At 40.2% G+C, this 27,755-nt stretch overlaps 2 protein-coding genes across 2 annotated transcripts; both read left to right on the forward strand.

Annotated features, from left to right (window-relative positions):
- Window positions 1–2,662: 2,662 nt before the first annotated feature.
- Window positions 2,663–4,639, forward strand: LOC117477843 (protein ALP1-like). Its single transcript, XM_034124620.1, has 3 exons — window positions 2,663–3,064; window positions 3,429–3,520; window positions 3,679–4,639. Exons 1-3 carry the CDS (start codon window positions 2,716–2,718, stop codon window positions 4,480–4,482), a joined length of 1,245 nt encoding a protein of 414 aa, XP_033980511.1. The 5' UTR covers window positions 2,663–2,715; the 3' UTR covers window positions 4,483–4,639.
- Window positions 4,640–22,444: 17,805 nt separating this feature from the next.
- On the forward strand, window positions 22,445–27,445 carry odc1 (ornithine decarboxylase 1). Its single transcript, XM_034118991.1, has 11 exons — window positions 22,445–22,553; window positions 23,471–23,620; window positions 23,854–23,985; window positions 24,302–24,475; window positions 24,611–24,783; window positions 24,879–25,095; window positions 25,178–25,261; window positions 25,380–25,542; window positions 25,794–25,909; window positions 26,008–26,222; window positions 26,311–27,445. The coding sequence occupies exons 3-11, from the start codon at window positions 23,890–23,892 to the stop codon at window positions 26,447–26,449; spliced, it is 1,377 nt and encodes a 458-aa protein (XP_033974882.1). The 5' UTR covers window positions 22,445–22,553; window positions 23,471–23,620; window positions 23,854–23,889; the 3' UTR covers window positions 26,450–27,445.
- The last annotated feature ends 310 nt before the right edge of the window (window positions 27,446–27,755 follow it).

The following is a 27,755-nucleotide window of genomic DNA, read 5'->3' on the forward strand; positions in this document are numbered from 1 at the left end:
TTGGTATGAAGGTATGTACAGTGCATCCCGTAGCTGTGCTCTGTGCTGTCGTCCAGTGTTGTCTAGCAGATACACGATCGCTGTTCCTCTGCGTTGTGCTATTCCGCTGCATTTGGTCCCGTCAGCTAACTCCACTGAATGTGTCCCTGAAAGGAATGAGTCATCAAAGCTGTCAAACTTTTCAATATCGTTCACGATGTGGGATGTTGCTCCAGCGTCCACCATGATGCCTCTCTCAAACTTTTAAATATCGTTCATGATGTGGGATGTTGCTCCAGCGTCCACCATGATGCCTCTCATCTCTACATTGTCTGGAGGTCTCCCGCTCTTTGTATGCTTTGCCTTGAAGAATTGGTCTTGTTTGCTGTTTTCCTCCTCTGTCACTTTTCTGACACCATCTTGTCCCCCTTTTTTCTTGCACAGGGATTCTTCGTGTGTGTTATTTTTGCAGTAACCACACAACACTTTTCTGTAACATTTTCTTGCCTTATGCTCTCTTATTCCACATTTGTAGCACATAACGTTAGCATCTTCTTAGCAGACATCTTGCCGGGGCCTCTGCCTTGTTTAACATTAGTTTTCATCACGTTATCTGTGGTTTCTTTTATCTTAAATGTGTCTGCCTCTTCGTATACAGGCAGTCTCCTTTTAAGGTCTATGAATGTAACGTTATCTTCATTCTGCGTTACATGAACAGCCAGTGGCTTAAAGGTGTCTGGTAGTCCTCCTATTATCATGGCGATTATGAGTCCGTCGCTCATGGTCTCACCTGTTTCCCTCAAAGCCATGATAATGTTCTCCGCCCGTATAAGGTAGTCGATAACACTTTCGCTGTCTGTCATGTGTAGCTTGGTCAACGACGTGTAGAGGTTTATTATCCGTGGTTTACTTTTTCCAGAATAATGTTCTTTCAATATTCTTAGAGCCTTCCTGCCATCATCAGCGGCATCGTGTCTTATCAGTGATAGGCTTTTATCATCTATCAGTCTTATTAGCTCAGCATAGCAATCAGCATTATTTTTCCTGTCTTCTGCTAGCTGTTCAGGACAATTTCCAGTGGATTCATGGAGAATAGTTCCTTTTAATTTCAGGATATGTAGGCAGCCTAAGAATCTTGTTTCCCAAAGGTCATACTTATCGTCGGTTCCATCGAACAAAAGCTGTGGCGCGAAAACTCCCGTTGCTCTGCTTGCCATCTTGTTAGCACGGCGATTAGCTTGCTAAACTAGATTGTTAGCATTGGGTTCTCACGTAATACGTCGCGTGTAACATCTTCCGCTACTTATTGGTCCACATAGTTTGTAGAAGTTCCGTGTAATACTTTGCGTTAAACTTCTTCCGGAAAACTAACATGAGTCCAACTTTGCCTGGGCCCATAACCTGTTAAATCAATAAAGTATGCGCAGTCATCTTTCTTCTCTCATCCATTTATTCAGGGACATGAACCAGCATGGCTGTGCTGCGTAATCAACAGGAGACATAGGCCGCTTCTCAATGTCGAGTAAACCTGCTGCAGAGCCACTATTTCAAGTATACCACGCCATCGAGTGGCGCCGAAGGACTGTTTAAATGCATGTTAAATGCCCAGCATTCGGCGCCACTCGATGACGTAGTATACTTGAAATAGTGGCTCTGCAGCAGGTATACTCGACATTGAGAAACGGCCATAGAGCGCTCCGCGCTTATCATGCTTATGATGTCACAAACGGGACGTACCATTAAACATGGAGTAAGGGTGCTATTACAAAGTAATACTTAACAATTTCAATGCATTATTCGCTTATTAATGATCTAAGATGATGCTAACTCCAATCAATGCAAATCAGAGCTTGATTGCAGTAGGCCTGTGACATAAGATTTTCAACTACATAATTACTCTGTAGCTATGTCAGATTGACAATAAAGAACCTTGAACCTTGAACAATGGGGTGTAATAGCCACTCATGGTGTTTTGCAAGTTCATTTAAAATCCAAAAAGAAGAAAACCAGGGATTATTTACCTGAATCAAACTGAATCTGATGAAGGTTAGTTGATCTATCATGGTAGTTGAGAAGTTTTATGAGGCAGTGTGTCGATTATTACTGTAGCTTGTCCACCAGGGGCGTTGCCTGGACCTGAAAACATTCGGGGCTTAGCCCACAGTGGCGGCGGCACAACAGTGGAATTTTTTACTGCAACACTCCCCACACGCACACACACAGTACACCCGCGACTGTTACAATGAAGGCTCGATAATCAGCTCACGGCATATAGGCAGGGGTAAAGTGGTATTTCTTATGAGTGGGGGGTTCACCTCCTCTAGGGGGGTCCGGGGGGATGCTCCCCCGGGAAGATTTTTTTTTTAAATATTGAAGTTGAATGCATCAATCTGGTACACTTTGAGAGCAAAATGAAGAGATCTATGGATACCTCTCTCAACACCCATATGAAGCAGAACTGTAAACAGATGTACTTTTTCTTTATGGATATTTGACTAATCACTCCCCTTTTAAACTCTATTCTTGTTTTACTGCCATATAGTATTTCATAACTGTTTTTCCTTTATTCTCTTTTTTTTAATAACTATAATGATCATATGAAGGTGTGCCGGTGGTAGTGTGTATTCGTCATTCAAAATAGGCAACAACCGGAAGAAAGAGAAGAAGAACAGACTGTGATATAAACAAACAGCAAATAGCGGGTGTGTTCCATTTTCACTCTCGTCCATTGAAAACATGTATCGTGCGGCACTGGGGATATCAGCCATTGGAGTGTTGCTTGTGCAACACATTATCAAGAAACAGTATCTCAAGAGGCAGAAGCGACGAATTACGAGAAACCGCACTAAATGGGTGAAATCATGGATACTGCAGCGAGAGGCTCATGGGGCTTTCCCGAACCTGTGTCGAGAGCTGGAGTTACATGAAAAGCCAGATTTCAGAAATTTTGCTCGGCTTTTTCCTGTTCAGTTCCACATGTTGGAGGAACTCCTCACTCCAATCATCCAGAGGGAAAACACCAACTACCGGGATTGTATCTCCGTGGGGACACGTTTGATGGTTACGCTGCGATTTTTGGCAACAGGTATGCAAGCTAAAGATGTTGCTATATTTGAAATTGCAGCCAGCACTTTGTATATTATTGTATATTGTGCTTTAGTAGTAATACCGCAGTGTAATGTAGATGTACTAGTGTAAGTACAAAACCAAAGTACCAAAGTACTGCTTGGTTGCTTGAGAATTTACCAAGGGATCAATAAAGCGTTATCTTCTTCCTATAATAATGCATGTTAAAATATTTCATTATTATATGTTGTATCATTTGTCTGAATCTTCATAGTACTTAAAGTAATCAACTATCTTGTAAACTATAACCTGTAGTTTTGTAGCTAATGAGTGTTTTGTTCAGCTGCTTGTGTAGATAACTCAGTTATGTGTAATATTTGCAGGGGAAAGCTTCAGGAGCCTTTCCTACCAGTTCCGAGTGGGAGTGTCAACCATCCGGCAATTCGTTCCTGAGACCTGTACAGCCATCTACGAGGTTTTAAAAGAGAAATACCTGAAGCTATGTGTGGATACTTACTCGTTTTACTGTGCAAACGGTATGTAATACAGTGAGGTCTGTAGGCATTTGAACAGCAAATGTTTGGTTTGCCATATGAAACATGGCTCTTAAAAAATATATGTTTTGTTTTTCAGTGCCCAGACACAGTGGAAGAGTGGCAGCAAGTAGCTGATGGATTCCAGGCTCAGTGGAACTTCCCAAACTGCCTAGGTGCCCTGGATGGGAAACACATCAACATCCGCCCCCCTCCAAGAACTGGATCAACATACTACAACTACAAACATACATTTTCCATTGTGCTAATGGCACTGGTCGACAGCAACTACAAGTTCTTGTATGTCGATGTAGGTTGTAATGGGAGGATTTCAGATGGTGGTGTGTTTGGTGGATGCTCACTGCAGGATGCCTTGGAGAATAGGACATGCAACATCCCTGCACCTGCACCACTTCCTGCTTCTGACGAGGCGGTTTGTTACCACATTGTGGCAGATGAGGCATTTCCCCTGAAAGAGTACCTCATGAAGCCCTATCCGAACCGCAGGCTAGCTGTAGAGGAACGCATCTTCAACTACAGGCTGTCGCGGGCTCGGAGGGTGGTAGAAAATGCCTTTGGCATCCTAGCCAACCGTTTTCGGGTCTTCCTAACCACCATAAACATCCAAGACACTGCCAAAGTGGAGGCCATTGTTTTGGCTGGCTGTGCTCTGCACAACTTCCTGCGCACAGAGAGCTGTAGCGCATACATGGCGGGAGTTGTTGACCAGGAAGGACCCGATCATGAAACTGTCCCAGGAAGCTGGAGACAAGACCCTGACCTACGGCAAGCCACCCTGCCACCCACCACCAATAACTCAGCTCGAGCCAAGCAGCACAGGGATGAACTGTGCCAATATTTTAACGGTATTGGTGCAGTGCCTTTTCAGTGGGATAAGATATAGTACCATCTTTTTCTCTCATGGTGGTTTGGCTCATAAAGGGGTTGTGTTGTGTTGTGATATTATCCTCAAGCTTTGTGAAAGTGTATTCTTTGAATGCAGATTTGGGTTCTGCCCGCTCTGTTGATAATAGCTCATTCTGATGTTGTGTTATGTGTGTCTGAAGGTACTAAATACATTTTTGCATTGCCTATCCTGCTATTTGTGTTTATTCTTTTAATCACACAGCGATAAGAAACAATAACTATGTGCCTACATAACTGTCAGTTGCAGCCCTAGCATTAGTATTGGTTATAGTAACAGCGACAACATTAAAATACTACTAGGCAGATTGAGGAGGATAATGGGAGAATGAACAGAGGGGCAGAGACATCCATCTGAATAATAATAATAACTTTATTTGTATATCACCTTTCATACAGGGGATTGCAGTTCAAAGTGCTTTACATCAGTAAAAAATAAGACATAAAATCTGTGTAAAACAAGCAGCAAAGCATAAAGTGGGATAAAATAATGCAGATATATTATATCAATATATAGATATTGTAATCCCAACAGCCCACCTTGTTTATGGTTTGATTCAGTTTAGTAGAATATAAAATACATGAATGATGAAAATGAGCACATAAAGTGCAGACACACTATACTATTCACCTGCATAGTCTTATGAATTATGGCTTCTATATTTTTGCTATAATGTATTTTAAAGCAGAAATACACATCTGTGCCGTGTTTTCTTTTAAAACCAAACTGGTTGTCAGCTGTGGTAATATACCTTTCCAGCCTATCCAACATGGTCAATACAAAAGGAATGTGATCTGTAGTGGCCAACTCATATCAAAAGTCAATGTTGTCAAGAGAAGCGTGTGCATCAGCTGTGCATATACAGTGATCAAGCCATTATACAGTATGCCATGCTTCACTAATATATGTAAAGCTTTTATCAGGTATTAGAGATTTACATGACAGTATGAGATTATTATCGTCAAAAAAATACAGTAAACATTTGCCCAACAGAGAGTTATCATCCGAAATGTCAGCATTGAAATTCAAATGAACTGCGGTAGACAGTATGTCCTGTACTTAGATACTGTACTTAAGGACAATCTTGAAGTACTTGAGTCTTAATCCTGCAACTTCATACTTATGCTCCACAACAGTTCGATGATGAAGAAACCATCACGTCTGAAAGGCTACATGTGAATAGAGGAGCAGAAAACCGTCTTGCACATTTACATTTCAATCTTGAACAAAGAACAGCGGTAGACAGTATGTCATGTACTTAGACACTGTACTTAAGGACAATGTTGAAGTACTTGAGACTAATCCTGCAACTTTATACTTCTGCTCCACAACAGTTTGAGGATGAATAAACCATCACGTCTGAAAGGCTCATGAGAATAGAGGGGCAGAAAACCGTCTTGGAAATTTACATTTCAATCTTGAACAAAGAACAGCGGTAGACAGTATGTCATGTACTTAGACACTGTACTTAAGGACAATGTTGAAGTACTTGAGACTAATCCTGCAACTTTAAGGCCCTGCTCCACTCCCATTCAGTGTACTTTATACTGCGCTACATTTATTTGATAACTTCACTTAACTTTGAAGATTCTGAACACTACAAAATGTAATCAAGACATATTTTATCATGTATTATTATAGGTTAAGATAAAATGTTATTGATCCCATGGTGCATTTCCTAAGCTACCCAGCAGTATATGATGTAATTTAAATCAGCTCCTCCACTTCAGCTCTCTGAAGCAGAAATAAATCATTCTATGTTGTGTTATGTAATGGCTGTAGTATGAAGGTACGAAATAAAGTTTTGCAGTTTAGGTAGAAAGTGGTTTATTATCCAACAATATAATACAAAAAGTAAACTATCTACAAAAATACAATACAATAAAAATTCTATGCAATACAGAAAAAAAAAATGTTATTGCCACAACTGTCTGTAAAAAGAATTTTTAAAATGAACTTAAAAAAAAACAAACATGTTAAGACAACACAGTGAAATGTCTAGAGATAATTGTATGTACTCAAGGTTTGAGTTCCCTCTAAGTGCCGGAAGAAGGCATTTTCCACGGTATTCAGGAAGGGTCGAATCTCAGGAAGGGTCGAATCTCAGGAGGTGCCAACATCCGCAGTCTGTGCTCAAACACTTGGGCATGGGCCGTGAATACGTCATTCACTCCACTCGGGGCCAACTGTGCCAGAGTGTTTGTGATCCCCTGCAGCAATGTTTGTGATTGGTCGACGATGGACTCCTCCCGCAAATCCTGCATCATCCTGCGCTTCGCCGGAGTCATTCTATTGCTGGGTGTGCTTGGCCTCTCTCCGAGCGGTGACGGTGAGGGTGCCGGCGCCGGTGTGTTGCAGATGGTGGATTCTGCCAGGGGAGTGCAGGGCTCAGCATCAGTGTGGAAGGACTCCTCAGTGGTGCTGGCCATGCTGGTTTCACTGCTGGTGCCACCGAGGGGTGATTCTGCAGCCTCCGGACGTTCCTTAAAAAATGTTAAATAAATTCACAGTTAGTTGGATTTAATACCATGGATTCTTAAAACTGTTTACTAAGCATTCATAACAAAACAATACCCTGAAATGTGTGTGCCATTAGTTCGGGGTGTGGTCAAGTGTGAGAGGCACATTGTAGAAACATTGTGATGGCTCTATTCAGATGCTAAAACATACTTCTAGAAGATTCAGAACACTTCAAAATATAATCAAGACATATGTTATCATGTATTGTTATTATAGGTTAAGATAAAAGCATTATTGATCCCATGGTGAATTTCATAAGCTACCCAGCAGTATATAATGTAATTTAAATTAGCTCCTCCTTTACCAGCTGCAACATTAAGGTGATGATCACATCAATAATTATAATACAATAATATATATATTATTCTGTTATTGTTATATTTACCACTGTAACCACCACATGAATGCAAATAATGTTTTTGTAATTGAAAGAAGCAAGAAACACGTATTTGTACTCAACAAATAAAATAGTTACCGTGAAGGTGAGGTTGGAAGTACTCTCCTTCCTTTTTGTGAAAGGCTCCAGAAACCGCAGCCTGTTCAGGAACCACTGTTGTCTGCCGGTCATTGGCGTAGCACAACTACCCGAAGAGGCAAGTCTCCGGTACCGGGTGTACTGGGTTCGCAGAGAATCCCACTTCTTCCGCAGCTCTTTCTCTGAAGCACACAAATAAAGGATGTAAGCATGGTGGCTCAAATCATATCTATATGCAGTGCCAAACAAGTAGCAACAGCTGCCAACAAGATAACAACAAAACACAAGGTTGAAATAACAAATTACATTTCACGTACGCTGGCAAAGAATAAAAAACCAACAGTTTCTGCTCAAGAGCTCAATTGATGAAAAAAGATAATCTTACCTGACAAACCGAGTTGCGATTCTATCTCTCGCCAGAGTCCCGTTTTAACGATTCGGTTTGAGTATTTAGCCTCTGTAATATCATACAGAGCTGGCCTCTCCTGGATCAAATTGATGAACAGGTCTTCGATTTCTTCATTCCAGATCGCCATGATGATCAATACACCGATGAGATGAAAATGAATAGCCATCTGTGTGTGTGTGCCTTCTTAAATCATTTGTTTACGTCCCTCACTTCCGTTTCGCTTCTCATTCGCTAGCTGAACAGCCAATCAGAGTGCTTTCTTGGCCCGATAGCTTGTGGTCGACACCCGGCCGATTCAACATGTTGAATCGGCCGGGTGTCGATCGTGAAAGGCCAAATAAGGCGTGTCACGGCCGAGGGTTCGGGACACACCAAATTGACTGGGCGACAAGGAACCCGTTTTCGCCCAACAACGCAAGACGGCCGATATCGGCCTGGTGTGTAGGGGCCTTAAAATGTTTCTTAGGGGCTATTTCCCAGGAAGATGGTATTGCCATTGAAAAGTGTTCTTTTCAAGTACATGGATTCTCCAGATTTCCTGGAAAAATACTTAGTTTTACGACCAAATACCTTCCACATTGGGCCTTTTTGGTTAGTACTAGCAATGTTAACATGCTAACATTCTAAATGTGTAGGCTATAATAACTTTGCACTATAGCTAATTTGTGCCTAAACACAGCCCCACGTAATGGTTTGCATGACTTATTGATGTTGTGAGCACCACAAACTTAGAATTTGTATTGTACACACTTACATTGCAGGTAATTTATTTGACAATGTATTGTTTCTTTGTAGGGATCCTGATTTCATGTAGAACATATTCAATGCTTTTCTTCTACCCATTTCATCCTAATTTCACAGAGCAAATATAATTGTGTTGATGGTAGAACCATGACACCTTCAATAAGATGCAGTGAGCCTTCTCTTCAGTCCGTGCCTTTCTCCCCTAAAGGATCAAAAGGGGTGAAATGTGCTGACGCAGCCTGTTCACCGAGCTTCAGGCCAGCCCAGGAAAAGCACAAAAGATCCAGTGAAAATATCATCGCATTTTTTTGCCTCTGTCTCCACAGTTCATGGCGAACTAACTCTGGGAAGCTCAACCTTGAAAGAAGAAGAAATGATGAGTCAGCAGAGAGCCAGATTAAACAACTCTCCTCTCATCACTCCAGGGACAGAGCTGACAAGTGGGCAAGTGGGGCAGCCGGCCTGCATGGTTAAAAATCATTATTACAAACTTTTATTTCAACTAGGCTTTAATGCAATAATAGTTGTTGGATATGCACATTTCATTATATTTGAACATTTGTGTTACATTAAGGAATATAATTAAAAAAGGTTTGAGGTGTTACTTTTGATGTACTGCTCTTATTCTGAAAAAGTCAGCATTTTGAAAAAACTGACATTTTATGAATTAACTACTTGTCCTATAGTTTTATAAAGTGCATGAATTGCACACACAAAACCTACTATAACCATCTAGCTTTATTTATATTCACACTGAATCTTTATTCTCTTCCTGTGTCTCAAAATCAATTAATATGACAAGGTTACATTTTAAGATGCAGGCTTGTATTTTGAAAAGAGGTAAAACAATAAGTACTTCAAAGGGGCCTGAAACAACCTTCAACATTGCTAGGTTGTTGGAAATATGGAGTCATTCTGACCTTCGGATTGAATACACAATGATACAAGACACAGGAGGTGCATGGTATCTTAACTTTATCTCCATGACATTTTAGAAAATATGCAGCTCACATATTTTCATGTAGCGATATTATGACCAGGCTACAGAAATCAACTGGAGCTAGCAACAGCAACTAGAAATCATTTCTGATCATTAACTTGGCAGCGAGCAATTGCAAGTTGTATGTTGTTCTCCTGCATCACAAACATTCCTACTTAATGGTATTAACATTCACTAAAGCTCAGGCTCATAATATCATTAATTGTGCAGGTTTTCGGGTCAAGTTGTTGGTAATTGGTATAGATGAAAAGGCAGATGATCACCAAAGGTATTACAAGTCATCTGTAACAGGGCATGGGTGATTTTACCAAAAGTCCAATGATGATCCATCCAATAGTTGTTGAATTATTTCATCAAAAAACAAAAATAGTAGTGGCGCTGGAGGAAAAGTTACAGGATAACCTAAGTTGTTAAGATTCTTCCTATGGGAGAATGGCCATCTTCATTGTTAGTTTATCCATAGATAATATAATTTCCTATAATTTCTTTATGTGTCCCTTATAATAGTTCCAATGTTTTTGTAGGGGCTGCCCCTTGTCCTAAGGCCAGCTATTCCAAAACCAAATAGTTAAAAAATATGTACTAAAATTGAAACAGAATGTAGTAAAAAAACAAAAACTTGATTCTTCCAAAATCTTGCAGATTAATTTCAGTTAACTGAGACAAATATTCAATCATTGAAGAAGAAAAAATGAGATGCAGTTCACATCACTCCGGTCTGTGAACTTGTTGATTATTTGATTAGGCTTATTCCAAAGCGGCATGAACCAGAAAAACACATAAAGTTTGAAACCTTCCTCAGAAAGTTGCCGCTGGGTCTAGAAATCAAATAGTAAACCTTTATACACACAACTTAGCTCACGACAAAATGCTCAGAGTTTTTTCGTGCTACAAACTAACTAAGATGTCATGTGTTTATACGGTCCAGTACGGAAGACCATTAGGGCCAAACGGGAAACATTTATTTGAGTTTGGACTTGAAAGTCTTCCATCTGAGAATTAAAGTCTGAGTTTAATGTCAGAATTGCACTTTTTTTTAAGTTATAACATCGAACTTGAGAATTGGTCTATGGGTATAAAGAGGAATTCAGATTTTAAATAGGACATTTATTTTTATAACTTTACTTTCAAAATATATTCTTAGTCTCAAAAATCTGAATTTATCATCAAAATCCTGACTTTAAATTTGGGATTCAAATACCTTTTTCAAACGTGGCCCTCATCCCTTTCCATTGCATATATATTACAGAAGTCCAGAAGGGGTAGTGTTACTGTGACCTCAGCCGTGTGAATGAACTATGGATGAGCCCAGTCAGCAGAGACCCACAAGACCAAACCTTCAATTAACTTTTTTTTGCGGTACCAAGCCAGACACTACAGTTTGACCTAAATTACAAGCCGACCAATGTCTGTGTATTTTCGGAAAAAACAGATCTCGAAATTTGCCTCCACTCTTTCCTCGGAATGTCTTTGTCACAGTAGTCCTTTTGTTTCTTTTTAAAAATGTTGTGTATTAACTTTTCCAGTCTTAACCACGCCTATATTGAATATTCTACACTGTAAATCCCTCCAACCCCTCTTTCCCCAACTAATAAACTCTTAATCTTGATAGCTTAATCATGGACAGATAAAAAATAAAAATAAAAACAAACAAAAGACCGTAAGTACAAGACCGTTAAAGCTATAGAAAAAACACACAGACCAAGAGCTTCAACTTTGTTTACCAAATGTACACATACATGTATCTTATCCTATAATTAATACAAATTGGGACATTCCAGACAATAGTCCCGAGCTATACCAGTTTTGGTACACTGGTTAGATTACCAAAGAAAACTAAGAAAAGACATCAGGATGTTCTTATCCTAATTCCCCTTTAAGGTGAAATGTACCATCTTCACTTTACAATGAAACAGTAGATCCTTGATTAATCTGGCATTTGATGGGGGTTTTTATCTCTCTCAGTTTAAACATATTGTGGGCAGACCCATAAAAATGACAATAAGTCATTCTTGTTTTAAATGTTGTATCTTCCTCCCTTTTTTCTCAGTTTTTTATCTAAATTCAACAATCACTATGCAATTTAAAACTGTGTGAGATGCGCTGGTTTTTACTCTGTCTGGGTGAAGTCAATGGCGTAATAGGAGTTTACAGTAGATTAAGCTATCTTGGTGTCATCATGTTGATGGGGGCTCACCCCTACAAAGTCCCACTGACCAGAGTCAAAAGAGTAAAGCAACAGCTCAGGTGCAATCTGCTTGGAGGGCCTGGAGACATGCAGAGAAACACCTCCGTGCCTTGTTTGTAGCCTTTATTTAACCAGGTTAAAAATCCCATTGAGATCAACAATCTCTTTTTCAAGGGAGACCTGCAGTACATTGGTTAAACATAAAAACAACAGAAAACAAAAAGGACAACAACATAATTACAGGGGTATAAATTAGCAACCTATTCACAATGACAGGTATCTAATAACATTTCATCCAGCCGTGCTTTAAAATGATGCAAGGGAACCAAAATGCTCAGTTTCAATTTGTTTTGCATAGTGTTCCAAGCTAGAGGAGCAGCGCACATAAAAGCTTTAGTACCTAAAACAGTCCTAGCACTTGGCACATGTAATAAAAACACATCCTGGGATCTCAGGCAATAGCTACTTGCCACTCTCTGTGAGATCAAAGAGCATATGTAAGTTGGTAGTTTACCCAACATAGCTTTATAGATGAATATGTACCAATGACTGAGCCTCCGTACAGTAAGTGAAGGCAGACCTGCCTTGGCATACAGGGTACAGTGATGAGTAAGTGCTTTACAGTTAGTAACAAATCTCAGAGCACTGTGATAGGCGGCATCTAACCTTTCCAGGTAATGGGCAGGTGCATTCATATATATCAAATCACCATAGTCCAGCACAGGTAAAAAGGTCACAGTGACTAGCCTTTTCCTGGCTTCAAAAGAGAAACAGGACTTGTTTCTAAAAAAGAAACCTAGTCTAACCCTCAGTTTTTTAAGCAGATTAATGACCTGAAGTTTAAAAGTAAGACAATCATCAAGCCAGATACCAAGGTATTTATAACAGGTAACCACTTTGAGTACTTGTCCTTGCATAGTAACAATATCCAAAGCAGTCTCTGGAGTCTTTTTAGCTTTACAAAAGAGCATTACCTTGGTTTTCTCAACATTTAAAAGAAGCTTAAGCTCAGCGAGCTGAGTCTGAATAATGTTAAAAACAGCCTGTAATTTAACAACCGCCTCCTTAATCGAGGGACCTGCACAGTACATAACGGTATCATCCGCATAAAAATGTAAAGTAGCTTCATCCACATTTTCACCTAAACTATTGATGTAGATGGAGAATAAAAGTGGACCTAAAACAGAACCTTGAGGAACACCTTTAGCAATGTTCAACCACTCAGAAGACAGCCCATCAAAGTGAACACATTGGGACCTTTCAGAGAGGTAGTTCACAAACCACCCCACTGCATGGCTGGATATGCCAATACTGAGTAGCCTCTGCTTTAAGATGCGATGATCGACGGTGTCAAACGCTTTAGAAAGATCAATAAATAGGGCTGCACAGCTCTGCTTTTTATCTAAAATACTTGTAATGTCATTCACCACTTTCATTGTCGCAGTGATGGTGCTATGTTGCTTTCTGAAGCCTGACTGATGTTTAGACAGGATATCATTTTTACATAAAAACTCCTTTACTTGTTCACTCACTAGGCGTTCGAGCAACTTCGCCAGAACTGACAATTTAGAGATTGGCCTATAGTTATTTAAAATAGTTGCCTCCCCCCTTTCAGTAAAGGCAAGACATAAGCTGACTTCCATACTTTTGGAATTGCATTTGTGCTGAGGGAGAGGTTAAAAAGAGAAGTAAGAGGTGGAGCAATAAAATCTGCAGCTATCTTTAAAAAGAAAGGTTCTATGTTGTCCGGGCCGGCCGGTTTCTTAGGATCTAACTTGGTTAATGCTTCATGAACAACATTTACAGTAAAAGGAGTAAAACTGAAAGGGTTTTCCAGACCACATTGTTCAGAGTCACGGATTGGGGTGTTCACAGAAGCAGAGTTAGTCACAGAATCAAACTGAGAGCCACAGGACACAGAATGCTTATTAAAACTATTTAACATAGTGGCCCTGTCCGATATAGAGCCAGATGCTGTGGTAAGGCACGGAGGTAGCTCATTTCGGATCTCACCGGTGGATATCGATTTTATGGCTTTCCAAAATGTCCTAGGATTATTTAGGTTTTCTGTGGTAACTGACTAATAGTACTTCGACTTAGCACTTTTGACATGTGAAGTGAAGCTATTCCTTAGTTGCCTAAAACGCAGCCATTCTACCTCTGAGCCTGATTTCCTAGCCTTTGCCCAGGCCTTGTTTCTCTCATGTAGGAGACTAGACAGTTCAGCAGAAAAGCAAGGATTGTCTCGTCCCTTTACTCTAAATGTACGTAGGGGTGCATGTCTATCTATAATTTCCATAAAACCAAGATAAAAATAAGACCATGCAGTTTCTACATCAGCACACAGATCGATTTTTCCCCAATCAAACCCAAACAGATCATGTACAAAACCCTGCTCCACAAAATGTTTTATGTCTCTCTTAATGATAATACGAGGTTTAACCTTTTGGACCTTAGTGTCCCTAATTGTGGCTACAGCACAGTGGTCACTCACATCATTCGCAAATACTCCCACAGATGAGTATTCATAGGGAACATTAGTTAGAATGAGATCAATTAGGGAGGATTTATTAGGGGACTTAATGTTAGGGCGAGTAGGACTGTCAACAATCTGAGTAACATTTAAAGAGATACAAAGGTTTTTAAAATCCTCTGATACTGCAGTTAACCAGTCCCTGTTAAAATCACCAAGTAGCATTATTTCCTTATAGTCTAGTTGCGATAAAAGATTTGCTAGTGAAGACAAGGAGTCCTTGACAGCTGAGGGGGGTCTGTAACAGCCCACCACCATGACCAGTTGACCCTTTGCCACTTCTATATTTAAGGCTAAAAATTCGAATTGCTTACTGATAGATTTGGAAACTAATGCGGTTACACTGAACTTATTATTAACATAAATGGCAACGCCACCACCTTTATTAGGCCGGTCGGTACGATACACATTATAACCATTTAAGGATATGTCAGAGGCCAAAATAGTTTTATTTAGCCAAGTTTCTGATAACACAATGACGTCAGCGTCAGTCGAGCTTGCCCAAATGCGGACAAAATCTAGTTTACCTAACAGACTGCGCACATTCAAGTGGATGAAACCCAACCCAGACCTAGCTTTAAAATCAGCAGGAGTAGCGATCTGACTACTACTACTGGGCGGACCAGGGTTAGGTTGTACATTTCCTGACAGTAATAACAACAACAAAAACAGGCATCTTTTCCTCTTAAACGACACACACACATTGTCATCTACTTTAGAATCACCAGAAAAGTCTGCGAGAGTGTGATTAGAGTTTAAGAAGCAGTCCTGAAGAACCATCATCGCAGGCAAACAAAAAAGACAAACATATTTTGTCGAGCAGATTGTCTGCGACAAGGCAACCGGTAATTGTTTGTGTAACACATCCGACCCTTTGCAGGGGATGCCCACTGCGGGTGGCAGAACAGACCTGAATCCAGTAGACTTCTCAGAATGACTAGAGATCTTCTCATAGTCCAAAACAGTTAACAGGCACAGCAGAATCACGATATGGGCCATTTTGCCAGACCAGCACACAGTATCCGCGATGTTCTTGGGGCAAAAATCCTGCTCCTCACAGCAGCAAAGGACAGGCGAAAGCAGCAGCGTGGAAGTGCTCTGGTCTCTCCGTGGTATCCCCGGGGTAAAAGGTCTCCTCAGCAAAGCAGCACACGCCTTAGGCGCCGTTTACACGAGGACAAAACGGCTTGTATCTGCATAGTTTCGCGTGCGTATAGCCCTATTATTTACACGAGGCCGATAGAAACGGACCCCACAAACGATAACGGGTCCCACGGTGGATAGATTTGCAAACAAAACTCTCTGGGGGGTCAAACGAGTCCGTGTAATCACCTCTATACGAATATTTCCTGAAAAAATAATGATAGCCCCACCTCTCCTGCTCACTGCTGTAGCATGGCCAGTAGCCATCTGTAACGATCAACTATCAAAAATAGCTGTGTTAATTAAACGCACAAGGGGTTCTTGAATTAAATAATATTATAAAAGGCAAACCAGAATTGTTAACGCCCAATATACTCCTTAAACAAAATAAACAGAGTCAGATTTCATGCATTGATCCATTATATTGACAATTTTCCAGCCAAACAACACAAACAAAATTAAACAGTCCGCTCTGCGATACACCAACATTGTCTTTACTGCCTAATCCAGGCCATTATTGTTCATTGCTCCTGCGCCCGTCGGCGGCAAAAAGAGAAATGTTTGTAGGCCTATTCAGGCTATAATCCACACACAAAAAGGAAACACAGGACCGGCGTGTCCCAGAGGAGCGATCTCACCCGGTGTTTGTAGAGAATATCTCTCTTTCTGAGCGCGTCCTCTCCACGGAGACGTGCTTCTTGGTCGGTCGATGCAATATCCACAGATTCGGTTTCTTTCAGTTAACTTCCCCGTTGCATTTATCCATATATTTACATGCTGAGGAAATTACTATATCCCGCTGAATACCAGCAATCGCAACACACAAAATAACGATAGCCCCACCTCTCCTGCTCACTGCTGTAGCATGGCCAGTAGCTACTGTCAGTAGCTACTGTCAGTAGCTACTGCTAGTGCTACTGCTAGATGTTAGTGCAAAATCTACAGCTCCTCTACCACAACCATCAGCAACAAGTGGACATGGAGAATTACATTAACTAAATCCACCGCGGGGCATAAACAGAAGGGTAGCCATGGCAACATTGCTGCGGGGCTGCTCCGGGGTCTTCTTCGCTGCTTTTGGTGTATTTTGGCGGAAGTTACAGCGCCACTTACAGTCCTGGCATATGTACTACAGCGTTTCCAGCGGTCTCGTTTGAACAGACACGTTAAATGAAACGAATGCATGTGAACGGAAGACTTTTTTGAAAGCGCATACTGTGCATAAACGCAAACGTTCCCGTGTGCACAACGCCTTAAGCAGCTTTGTGACAGAAACGCTCAGGTATGTCCAGGAATGTTACCAGTTGACTTCTTAACTAAAAGCAACTATGTGAAAATAAACATTTCTACACTTCTGGAATGACCAGATCACTTTATGATGTTGTTAAAGAAAAAAACGACATCAATGTATTTTCTGTCTTTTTTTTTAACCTTGCTGCAGGTTTTTTTTTTACAAAACTGTGTCTCAGGGCTTCTTACCATTTAAAAACCTATTAATGTGTCATACCCACTTAACGGGAAGAAACTCAGCTAACTGACGACATGAACCATTTTTACCGAAACAAGTCTCACAAGAAGCGTCTAAATGAGCCCTGAGCGAAAAAATGCTAACGCACTTAGCACAGAACTCTAGGTATAAATAACCTTATTACATATCGGATCTGCACAAACAAGATATTGATTAGCAAGCTGAGATTCCACAGATTCCAGAAATATAAGTATCATCACTGAGCGATCAGAACTCGCGACAGAGGAAGCAAACACAGACATCACAACACGGAGCTTTACGGAGCAAACACGGCCAATTTGTCTTACCTTTTGCTGTTTCTGATCAAAAGTTGTGTTCAATGGCATCAAAACGATAAAACCGCTGCTGAAGGTTAATCCAATGGTTAATCCAATGTGCCTGTGTCACTTTGAAATTATTACTGATAATCCATCTTCATATTTACTAGTTTGAGCCTAGGTTTCAGTTTTCAGTTTTCAGAGCGTAACATAGCTTTCGACTGCGTGTGCGCCACTCTCACTCCTCAATGGTAACGTGTGTGTGTATTTGGAGCGTCCCCCTCGATTCTATTGGCTCTAACGGTTCAAAAGAGATGTCAATCACCAAAATCGACCAATGGGTTCCAGAGAACCGGCAAATCCACCCAAATGACCCCAAAGGTGGGGTTCTTTTTCTTCTAAATCTCTCTAAAAGGGTCAAATTTAACTTGTTTTGCATCAATCTTGATACAGGGTACTTATTATATGTTATAGTTTGGATTCCTAAAGCTTTTAGTCTACTATCCCATCATTCAAGGGTGGTTTTCACTATAAGTAATGTTTTTCTTTTGGACGGACACTATAATTTACATTTTCTTACTATGTTCAATCTGAATTTACTTTAAAGCAAAATCATTTATATTGATTCTGACTTTTCTACATCCAACTCACAGGTTCATCATTGCTTTGAGAAAAAAGCTTATTAATTTACCCCTTTTAGAAGTGAAGTTATAGTCATTTGTTCTGGGAATGTCATTTTCGAGCCTGAGACCTGAAAAACAGGCTCAGGGCTTAACAGGTTAAAAACACAAAGACTCGACCCGATAACTGCCGTTACAAGATACATAAAAAACCAAATTAAATATATGTAACTGTATCTGTAAAAGTGGAAGAGCTGTGCCCATTTACAAGTGTTAGTTACGTGCTGAGTTTTGCAAGATTGTCCAAGGACTCTGCCAAGGTTCAAAGTAGGAAGTGCAAAAAGAATTCGCAATATGCAGAGATAAAGAACCTAAGATAAAAAGGGAACATAAATGTAGACCCTACAATGTCAGATGTTAGTTTTTGGTGTTAGGTCATAATGGAGCCTGGGACCTAAGATTTTCATCGACATAACTACACTGTAGCTATGTACGTATGACAAATAAAAGCCTTGAACCTTGAATTGTTAAGAACATCTTGGTGTTACTTGTCCATTAGCTTTGATCATGTTCAAATAGAGTGTAGTTTATTTGCTTGAGAAAAGTCAGGGAAAGTTGTGGTTTGTGCTAATGCCTTATTGTCTCAAGACGTGTTGTGCACACTGAACTGCACGGTACAGGAACATAAGTTGATGAAACAGTAAAACTGACCGTGGCATTTCATTATGGGAAGAAGGGAAGAGAAATAGCCAGATGCAGTGATACACATGACACGCAGTCACCAAGGCCCGTACACTGCACTGTATCTTGTGGGTGGCCAATAACAATCATCATCCTTGTCCTTTTGTGAAGCCTTGTAAATGTGGGGGTTAGGCCACAATAGCCCACAGTAACGATAACAGAAAGTCTACACATAGCGAAAGATAGACATGACAAATGGAGGAGAAGGAGAGGGGTGAAGGAAAGGGTGGAAACAGACATTTGGTGGAACAGAGACAACACATTAAACAAAAGGAAATGACTGGAGTCAAGAGGAACAATCTAATTCGGGTATTTTATGTAATACATGCAAGTGTTTTGGGATCTTGTGATTTTGAACAAACTGATAAACATCTGTTGAAAATGAATTAGCCCCCAAGTGTGGGCCCACTTCCTGACTGACAGGCATGGGTCTGCAAAGGAAGCGACGCCTGCTAGAACAAGTTCAGATTCAGGGCAGGACCATAGGGAAAACTACGACGTATGAAAACGATCATATTTATGTCATCATATGTATTTGGCGCTTAAACTAATTACAACTTTTTTGACCGATTCGGGAAGGGCTAGGATTTTTAGTTTTTGATCATTAAAATTATTGGAAAACATGACTTCATTCACCAAGCCTGCAGAAGATCTGAATGGAAACCCCATCGTGCAAGAAATTTGACTGCCATCTTGATTGTAGCCTCAAGACCTGGAAAAGATATTAAGTCAAACCCACAGATATGCGGTCCTCATGAAGCCCTAAAGTTTACTGTTAGTGTCCTGGAACCGGTGCTTGTGCAACATTTCCACATGTACTTTTAGGTCACACTAACCAAAATCTTCTTTTCCTCCATTTGGTAATGTCTGCACGCAGACCAAATGTCTATGAAAGCAACCTTTGGACTGATTAAACTGTGGTAAGGGGGGGAAATGTCTGGGGGCAAGAATTTTAGGGCTGGGAATGAAAAAACATTTAGGAGTAGACGCACCATTGGAGCCCTTCCCACCATTCTCAGTAGCTTACAGGGTCATCTGTTTTTGTATTTGTTGTCTCAAATGTAGAAAAGGATATAGATATAACATAAAAACTGTATCTGTGAACATGGCATTTGGAGCGCTTTTGTGACATATGTGTGCAAGTTGACAACACCTCATGATTGAGTCATCTAGTGATCTTTAATCCTGTTAATCAGGTCACAAATTAGACTGAGCAGACTGCCATCACCTTATTGAGGCCATGCTGTCAGTTAGAGGCAGACAGCATGAGTGAGAATCTCTGGGATTAACACACAGCAATACAGGTTTCCTTCCATCACATCTGGATAGGACAATAGTATAACCTGTACTAATGAGTATTGTCATCATCAGGGGCAGTCCTGTTACTATCGTATTGTGTGTTGCACTAACTTAATGGTACTCACAACAAACAGCACTGGGAAAGAAACGTGTGTTTGTCTCACAAGCTGCATCTGTACTGTCAGTTAGTGCCGGTTGGCTCTACGTACACATAGTTTTTAAGTTCTGTCATGTGCATTGTGCCTTGAGAAAAAAGCTAGCAGGGTGTATCTAAATATGTATTTATGTGCATACTGTTGATGTTTGTTTGCATAGTAATGGGTGAAGTCTCTGTGTTACCATCATTTTGGCTCACAGCAACAGAATTGAGTAAGTCCACAGATACTTTCTGTGATTTAGATTTTGCTTGTTGGTTTGCGCTTTTTGTAATAAACATTGTGTATGCATTTTATGTTTTTATGTAAATTCATGAAATGTGTTGCGTTTGCGTTGTAAGCTAAACAATTAGTAACTTGCATTTAAATCACATAACGTAAGCATTGTCGAATATTGTCTTTCTTTAGCCTAGTAAACTATTATAAATAATCAGAATTTCTTATTTATTTTTTTCAATTCATCACCTGCTATGAACATTTAGCCCCTGTAGCTCCTGTGCTGTGCGTTATTGTTGGTCTGTGCATATAATTGCTGTTGTAAAAATGATAGCATCTCCTGTGGTAGTTAAAACAAGATATAAAAAAAAATCTAATAATCCATGCCCAAAAAGCTAAAACATGCACTTGTTGTGTTAAACATACTTGTCTTGAGACAAAATGTATATAAAGTTGTAGAAAAAGTGGTTTCAAAATATTATTTAAATTATCAAATAGCTCTCGAAACATGGCATTTTTCTCTTGTCCCCGCTTCTTGGTGACCAACTTGCATGTCAAATATAACATTTAAAATAGGGATTTTATTTACTTTTTTTGGTATTATTCTATTGATATATGTCTCTTGTAATGGTAAAATCAATTTGTTAAATCATAAACATATTTTAAATAACAGTAATTTTGCACAGAAGGTGTGTCCCTCAACATGCGTTCAACCCTGTTACCCAAACCTTTTTAGATTGGCAGAGGAAGTGAAAAAACTGTAAGTCAAAGGACACAGTGGAAGGGACATCAGCAAGCCATGTGCTAGTGCCATGGGTAGACCAAAACTAAGTCCTCTCTTTTATTTTTCATATTTTTACAATATTTTCAGTCTTAAAAGAGTGTGGCACTCTAACCCACTCAACCCTGTTACTCATATTATCAGAATAAAGCATATTAATTAAAAAGTTAACTTTCTTTCATTAAATATCCAAGTTTGTCCTTGCCTTGAAAGGAGCATTACATGCTACATCTAGCAATAATTCCTGAGGTTAAAGCTCAAATTAGCATTGATTTTCAACCCTGTTACTTTCAACCCTGTTACTATAATTAGAGTAACAGGGGTCATTCTTCATTGGAAAATATACATCTGATCCCTTAGCTGGGCAAATCACTTTTTTTGATGGTTTATTATCTGTTTTTCCTAAATACATAAAAAATAAAATAAAAGGTTCATTTTTCAAAAATGTTGGTGTCTAAATTGTCCTCCAATTCTGGAATGACCCAGTTAGTGAAATATTAGCCTTACCTATCCTGAGCCTCACCCGCTTTCGGGTGGTCATCATCATAAAGTACAGGTAGTTCTTAGCATACAAATACTTGTTAAGGCGGTGACTAGTGATTTTTCTACTAATTTGATTTAACATGGCACCAGAGAATGTTAAAAATGTATGCTTTAAAAATGAATGAACTGTGGAATCTATAATCAGTTAAACGGTTTCAAGTATTTTAATGTAAATTTGGAACATATTTCTCTACATACTCTCAGCCTGGCAAGAGCCATAACTCATGTTTCATTCATTTCATGTTAAGAATCCTAAATAGATAGACATACAGTGAAAGATACAGGCTTTTTCAGTATTTATTGAGTGTTTGAACTCATTCAAAGGAAGAAAAACCTTTACCATTGTATCTTCAAAGGCCAACATCTACACTATAGTGAGGTTAGGGAAGAAACCTGTTTAGACAGTCTATGGAAGAAACCTGGCAAAAGGATCACACAAGTTTTCATATGAGAAGTAGGATACGCTGGGGCTATAGAGGTTACGAGATAGCCGGCTATATATCTGGTCTCACCACAATACAATGAATACAATAGCCCTGAAGGTTTTTTTATTTGTATGATTTATTTACGTAGAATCTAGATGCAAGTTCGGTTTGAACTGGCTGTGTTACCTTAAGCTATCTTCCGCGTGTAGGCTACGCAGTTGTACAGCGGTCTGTCTTTCTTCCCCACCATGTGGATGAGGTGACGAGCCTAAACCGGTTCATACGTGGATAGGGGGCCGGTTTCAGCTGGCTGCGTTGTCGTAGTAACCAGCTCTCTATAAATACTGGCTGAATCCTATACCGGCTTCCACTCTAGTTTCAGTCCTGACAGAGGCGGCACCTTCAGTACGGCTTAATTTTTTTATCCCAGCATTCTGGTCTAATGGACACACTCTTTGTAAATGCTTTTTAAGGTAAGTGAAAGATTTTCGATGTTTAACAACGTGAAATGTGAGCTATCTCATTCGCTTTTTAACTAACGGTAGCACACGTTAACTAGCAGGCTAAGGTTATGGCGGCTTAAACAAGGACAATGCAAAATTGTCTTCCTAGGCGTAACGGCGTTGGTATTTTTGGTTTATCAAAGTAACAATTTATTCAAATTGAATTGCTGCTGAGTTTAGCTGTAAATGTTACTTACCATTACGACGTGGCCAGTGTGCCTTTTAGCGGACGTTATCGAGGAATAGTTATCTACTTTGGTGTTAATCTCGCTATCTAACCGGTTCGACATTTGGCTGTTATTTCGAACTTTTACTGCTTCGGTGTCTTCACTATACACTAAATGTTTTAACATTGGCTGCGTTGACTTTGCGAAACCACGTTTAGTAGTAACTTTCATGCTAAATTACCTCATGGCACGCATAGCTCTAAACGGAACCGGCATGCCGACGTCAGCGTCCGTTGTTAGTCACTGATTGGTCCATTTTCGTGCCATTCTTTTACGTTGAAGGCGGATCTTCTTTATGATAGGATTACATCTGAAACTGGGCGGGGTTTAAACACTTGTGCTTTCAATTACTTCTGTGCAGAATCTGCAGATGGTGTCGTAGTACCGTTAGTCATCACATAGTCGTAAAATAGTGTATGTCTTGTCTATAAATTAGGTTAGTTTTATAGAATAATCCGTAACTTTGATGTTTTTAATTCATAACTATAAGAAAAATTCAGTAGTAAGGATAAGATTACATTTATATTGTAATTTGAGGTTTATTTTAGTCTTTAACAAACAAAATGTGAGTCCATAGAAAGCAACGTTTTTACTTTCCAGGCGTATTCCCACCAGAAAATGTTTTGTATGTTAAAATCCTGTCAAATGCTCTTGTTACAGAATAATCAGTCTTGTAAGACACACACTGGCTCCTCAGCAGGCCCTGGCCTTGAGTCTTATTTGAAGGGATTTAACTTCACTGGTGAACCGCCTTGGCTGCTCTGTACCTGAATAACTGCACCAATCAAATTTCATCTCTTTCATATCCAAGTAAGTATCTAACTGTCAGCTGTTTGAACTCTATAAAATACTGCGTTGTATCAGATAATACAGTAACAAAAGTGTCTTTCAGTCAAATTCCATGCTTTGAGAATCACTTACACTTTCACTTTTGAGTCGTTGCCATGAGTGAGGAACAAATAGACTTTTGCAATCAAGGACACAAAATAGACTTTGTCCTCAAAGCTGAGTGTAATCTCTATGTTCTCCGCTCCCTCTTTCAGTTTCCTAGTGACTAATCAAAAGGATTTATTGTGAGCATGGAAACTGCCACCGAGTTTGACTTCTCTTTCCTTGAGGAGGGCTTCTCTGCACGGGATATCGTCGAGCAGAAGATCAATGAGTCATCCATGACGGTGAGTTTCCTGTGTTGACTTGTTCGGGGGATATGCAGATGGCCTCATTTGTTAAGTGGTGAATGTGAACAGGATGCAACACCCTTGTTCAGGTGACTGGTGTTGGAATGTCAAAATTGTATTCCCTTTACACAATTCTAAAGAACACAGGGGTGTTAATAGGCATGGGACAATAGGATATTGCCATGTGGCGATTATCTTGTCATAAAATGTGTATCACATTTTATTTTAGCATGTGTTTGTTTAGGTGTTGTGTAATATTCTATTTTTCTAAATAGTTTTTGTTGAACACATTTTTTCATCTGTTCCATCGCAGGATGACAGGGATGCCTTCTACGTCTGCGACTTGGGGGATGTCTTCAAGAAGCACCTGCGCTGGGTGAGGGCCCTGCCACGCGTCACTCCCTTCTACGCCGTCAAATGCAACGACAGTCAGGCTGTAGTCATGGTACTGGCCTCCCTGGGAGCTGGCTTCGACTGTGCAAGCAAGGTGTGTGTTGTAATCTTCCATAGATGTTCTCTACTATTCAAAGCTCTCTTGATGATAAGCTGAACTAGCATTGGCAGCTTGAGTTTTTAAATTGCCACTTATTTTTTGCTGACTGTTGGCATTGTCCCCCTCTAGACGGAGATTCATATGGTTCAGTCTTTGGGAGTGGATCCAAGCAGAATCATCTATGCCAACCCCTGCAAGCAACTTTCCCAGATCAAGTACGCATCCGCCCACGGGGTCCGGATGATGACCTTTGATAGCGAGGTGGAACTCATGAAAGTGGCCCGCTGTCATGAAAATGCCAAGTGAGATTTCTTTCCATTTTAAATATAAAGACTGAACAGGCATTTTGATTTTCTAGATCCAATATTTATTCCTCTAACTCTATTTTTGTGCCCAGGCTGGTGCTGCGTATTGCCACAGATGACTCTAAGGCTGTGTGTCGCCTGAGCGTGAAGTTTGGTGTGACACTCAAAGCGTGTCGAGGTCTCCTGGAGAAAGCTAAGGAACTGGGGCTGGATGTGATTGGCGTCAGCTTCCATGTTGGCAGTGGCTGCACCGATCCCGAGACCTACTCTCAGGCGATCGCTGATGCCCGTTATGTCTTCGATATAGGGGTGAGTTGTGACAACTGCTTTAAAAAATATTACATTTTTCACCCATCAAAGTTGTCTTAAACTGAATTGTGTGATTATCTAGGCTGAGGTGGGCTTCAACATGGACCTGCTGGACATCGGAGGTGGATTTCCTGGTTCAGATGATAATGAACTCAAATTCGAAGAGGTATCTTGAATTGTATTTGTCCTCTTTGGACATTAGGCTGCAACATCAGTAGAACTAGCACAAGATAATCCTTTTTACATTATAATAATCAATGGACACTTTCCCCCCCCCTTGCTAGATCACTGCAGTCATCAGCCCAGCCCTGGATAAGTATTTCCCCGCTGACACTGGCATTAAGATCATTTCTGAGCCAGGACGCTTTTATGTGGCTTCTGCTTACACACTGGTTGTCAACATCATCGCCAAGAAGGTCATCATGGACGAGGAATCTGCCTCTGACGGTAACAGCCTTCATTTAGTATACTCGTTTATTCTGTTATAGAGCTGCAAACCGTTAGGCAACTAATCTATAAGTCGACTATTTTGATAAATAAAGGATGGACATTTTTCCTGACATTTTATAGACCAAGCATTTAAATCAAGAAAACAAATAATAGAAGGATTAATAACGATAATAATGCTCAACTGCACAAATATTGTTAAGGCAGATTGGTAACATTTCTCAGTACTTAAATGTTCTACTTTTCTACAGAGGAAGACGAGGGGACCACAGATAGGACCCTGATGTACTACGTAAACGATGGCGTTTATGGATCCTTCAATTGTATACTCTATGACCATGCTCACTGTTTGCCAACACTACATAAGGTAAGTGACTCAAGATTTGAAAACGTGGCAAATTATCAGCATAACTGAGTAATTGAAAAGTGGATACTAATGATTTGTGTCCACCCCCTTCTCAATAGAAGCCAAAGCCAGATCAGGTCAGATACCCCTGCAGTATCTGGGGCCCGACATGTGATGGACTCGATCGCATCGTCGAGCAGTGCTACCTGCCTGACATGCAGGTAGGCGACTGGCTGATCTTTGATAACATGGGGGCCTACACCGTGGCCGCTGCCTCCACCTTCAATGGCTTCCAACGACCCGACATTTATTACGTCATGTCTCGCACTGCCTGGTGAGTAGTCCCGAAAGCTCCTGATGGAACACTTGTCTCATTGTGAGGAAGAAGACAATATAACTTTTCTCTGTTTCGTCTCCTACAGGCAACACGTGCAGCAGATCTGTTCCCAGGGCATGCCAGCTCCTGCGGAGGAGTCCTCCCTGTTGGAGGTGCCGGCCTGCTGTGGACGAGAGAGCAGCTTGGAGATGCCCACTAAGCCCTGCCAGGCCCCTGTGGTGTAAACGCATACCGTACATCACAGCAATGTTCTCCTGATCTAGCATCTCTTTGTTATTATTAATTATTGGAGAAGTTTCTGTCTTTTCTTTTTCTTTCTTCTCCCCATATGTCATGATATATTTTGAAGGCCAGTTACTTGACAGGAGAACGAGAGGGGCATGTTGTTGCACAAACATCTGTGTTCTGTACAGAAGTGAGGATCAACCCTCGATAAAATGAGGCTGAATCACACTCTGAGTGTCTCTGTGTATTCCAGGCAGAGTGTCACAGGGCTACTCTGTACTCGGAAATTGTTGCTGCAGTATTCCGCCCTTAATTTTGGGAAAGTGACTTAAGAACTTGAGTACTGTTAGTTTATGAAGAAACTATGAGTGGAACTGAAAAAAGGACTCAACACTTGAAACTGTAGCAAAAGTCCAAGAGGTAAGGGGTCGCTAATACTATTAATTGAATACTTCAAAATTGTGACTTGCAAAGAGGTGGTTGGAGGGGTGATTTAAATCCTCATTAAATGGCTGCTCTGTTTATATTTATCCTTTCCATGATCTCTACTTCTGTACAGAACCTCTCAAGTGTTAATCCTGAAGATATTAACATGTAAAGTCACTTTTTGTTTACTTTTAGGTACACACAGAACATTATAGACGCATAACATTTCAGCTACCTTTGTCAAAGGTCGCTTCTCATTTGTCGTGGTCACCCAACACTCACAGGTGCCACCAAATACACATCTTCAAGATTAACACTTAAAACACAGGGACTCAAGAAGCATACTGAACCTCTCCTCTTCTCCTTATTTTATTTTCAGTTTTATTTTTTTGTTGTAACTTGTAAACGTCAAGAAGTCTGTTGATTATATGAATAAGAACCAGTGTTAAAGAATACATTTGAGAAATTGATACGAAAGACTGGATTGCATATCCATAACGCTTTCCTATGGAAACTTTTTCAAGTTTTGTATTTTTTTAATAAATAAAAACATTGGATGCAGAGCCTAATGAGTTGTGCGTTTTTCTACATGTGGGACAAAATAAATCATCATTGCTTGTATGAATCATAAAACAATCTTCAGAGGATGTTTCAAGAGCTCCATCTAGTGTTTGCAGCAGGAACTGTGATGCTTCATCTGGCCAAACTTCTAATAACCGCTGTTTCATAATAATACATGTTATTTATATAGAGCTTTTCCTGATGCCCAAAGTGACTCATTAATTAGTCTTTCTTTTCAAATGCCAAATCCTAAAAATAATTGTACTTTGTTCCAGAAAGTTAGCCTAAAGGAGAGTTGGTTACCTTGTAACAGTAACA

Source organism: Trematomus bernacchii, unplaced genomic scaffold (assembly GCF_902827165.1).
Source record: "Trematomus bernacchii unplaced genomic scaffold, fTreBer1.1, whole genome shotgun sequence".
NCBI lineage: Eukaryota > Metazoa > Chordata > Actinopteri > Perciformes > Nototheniidae > Trematomus > Trematomus bernacchii.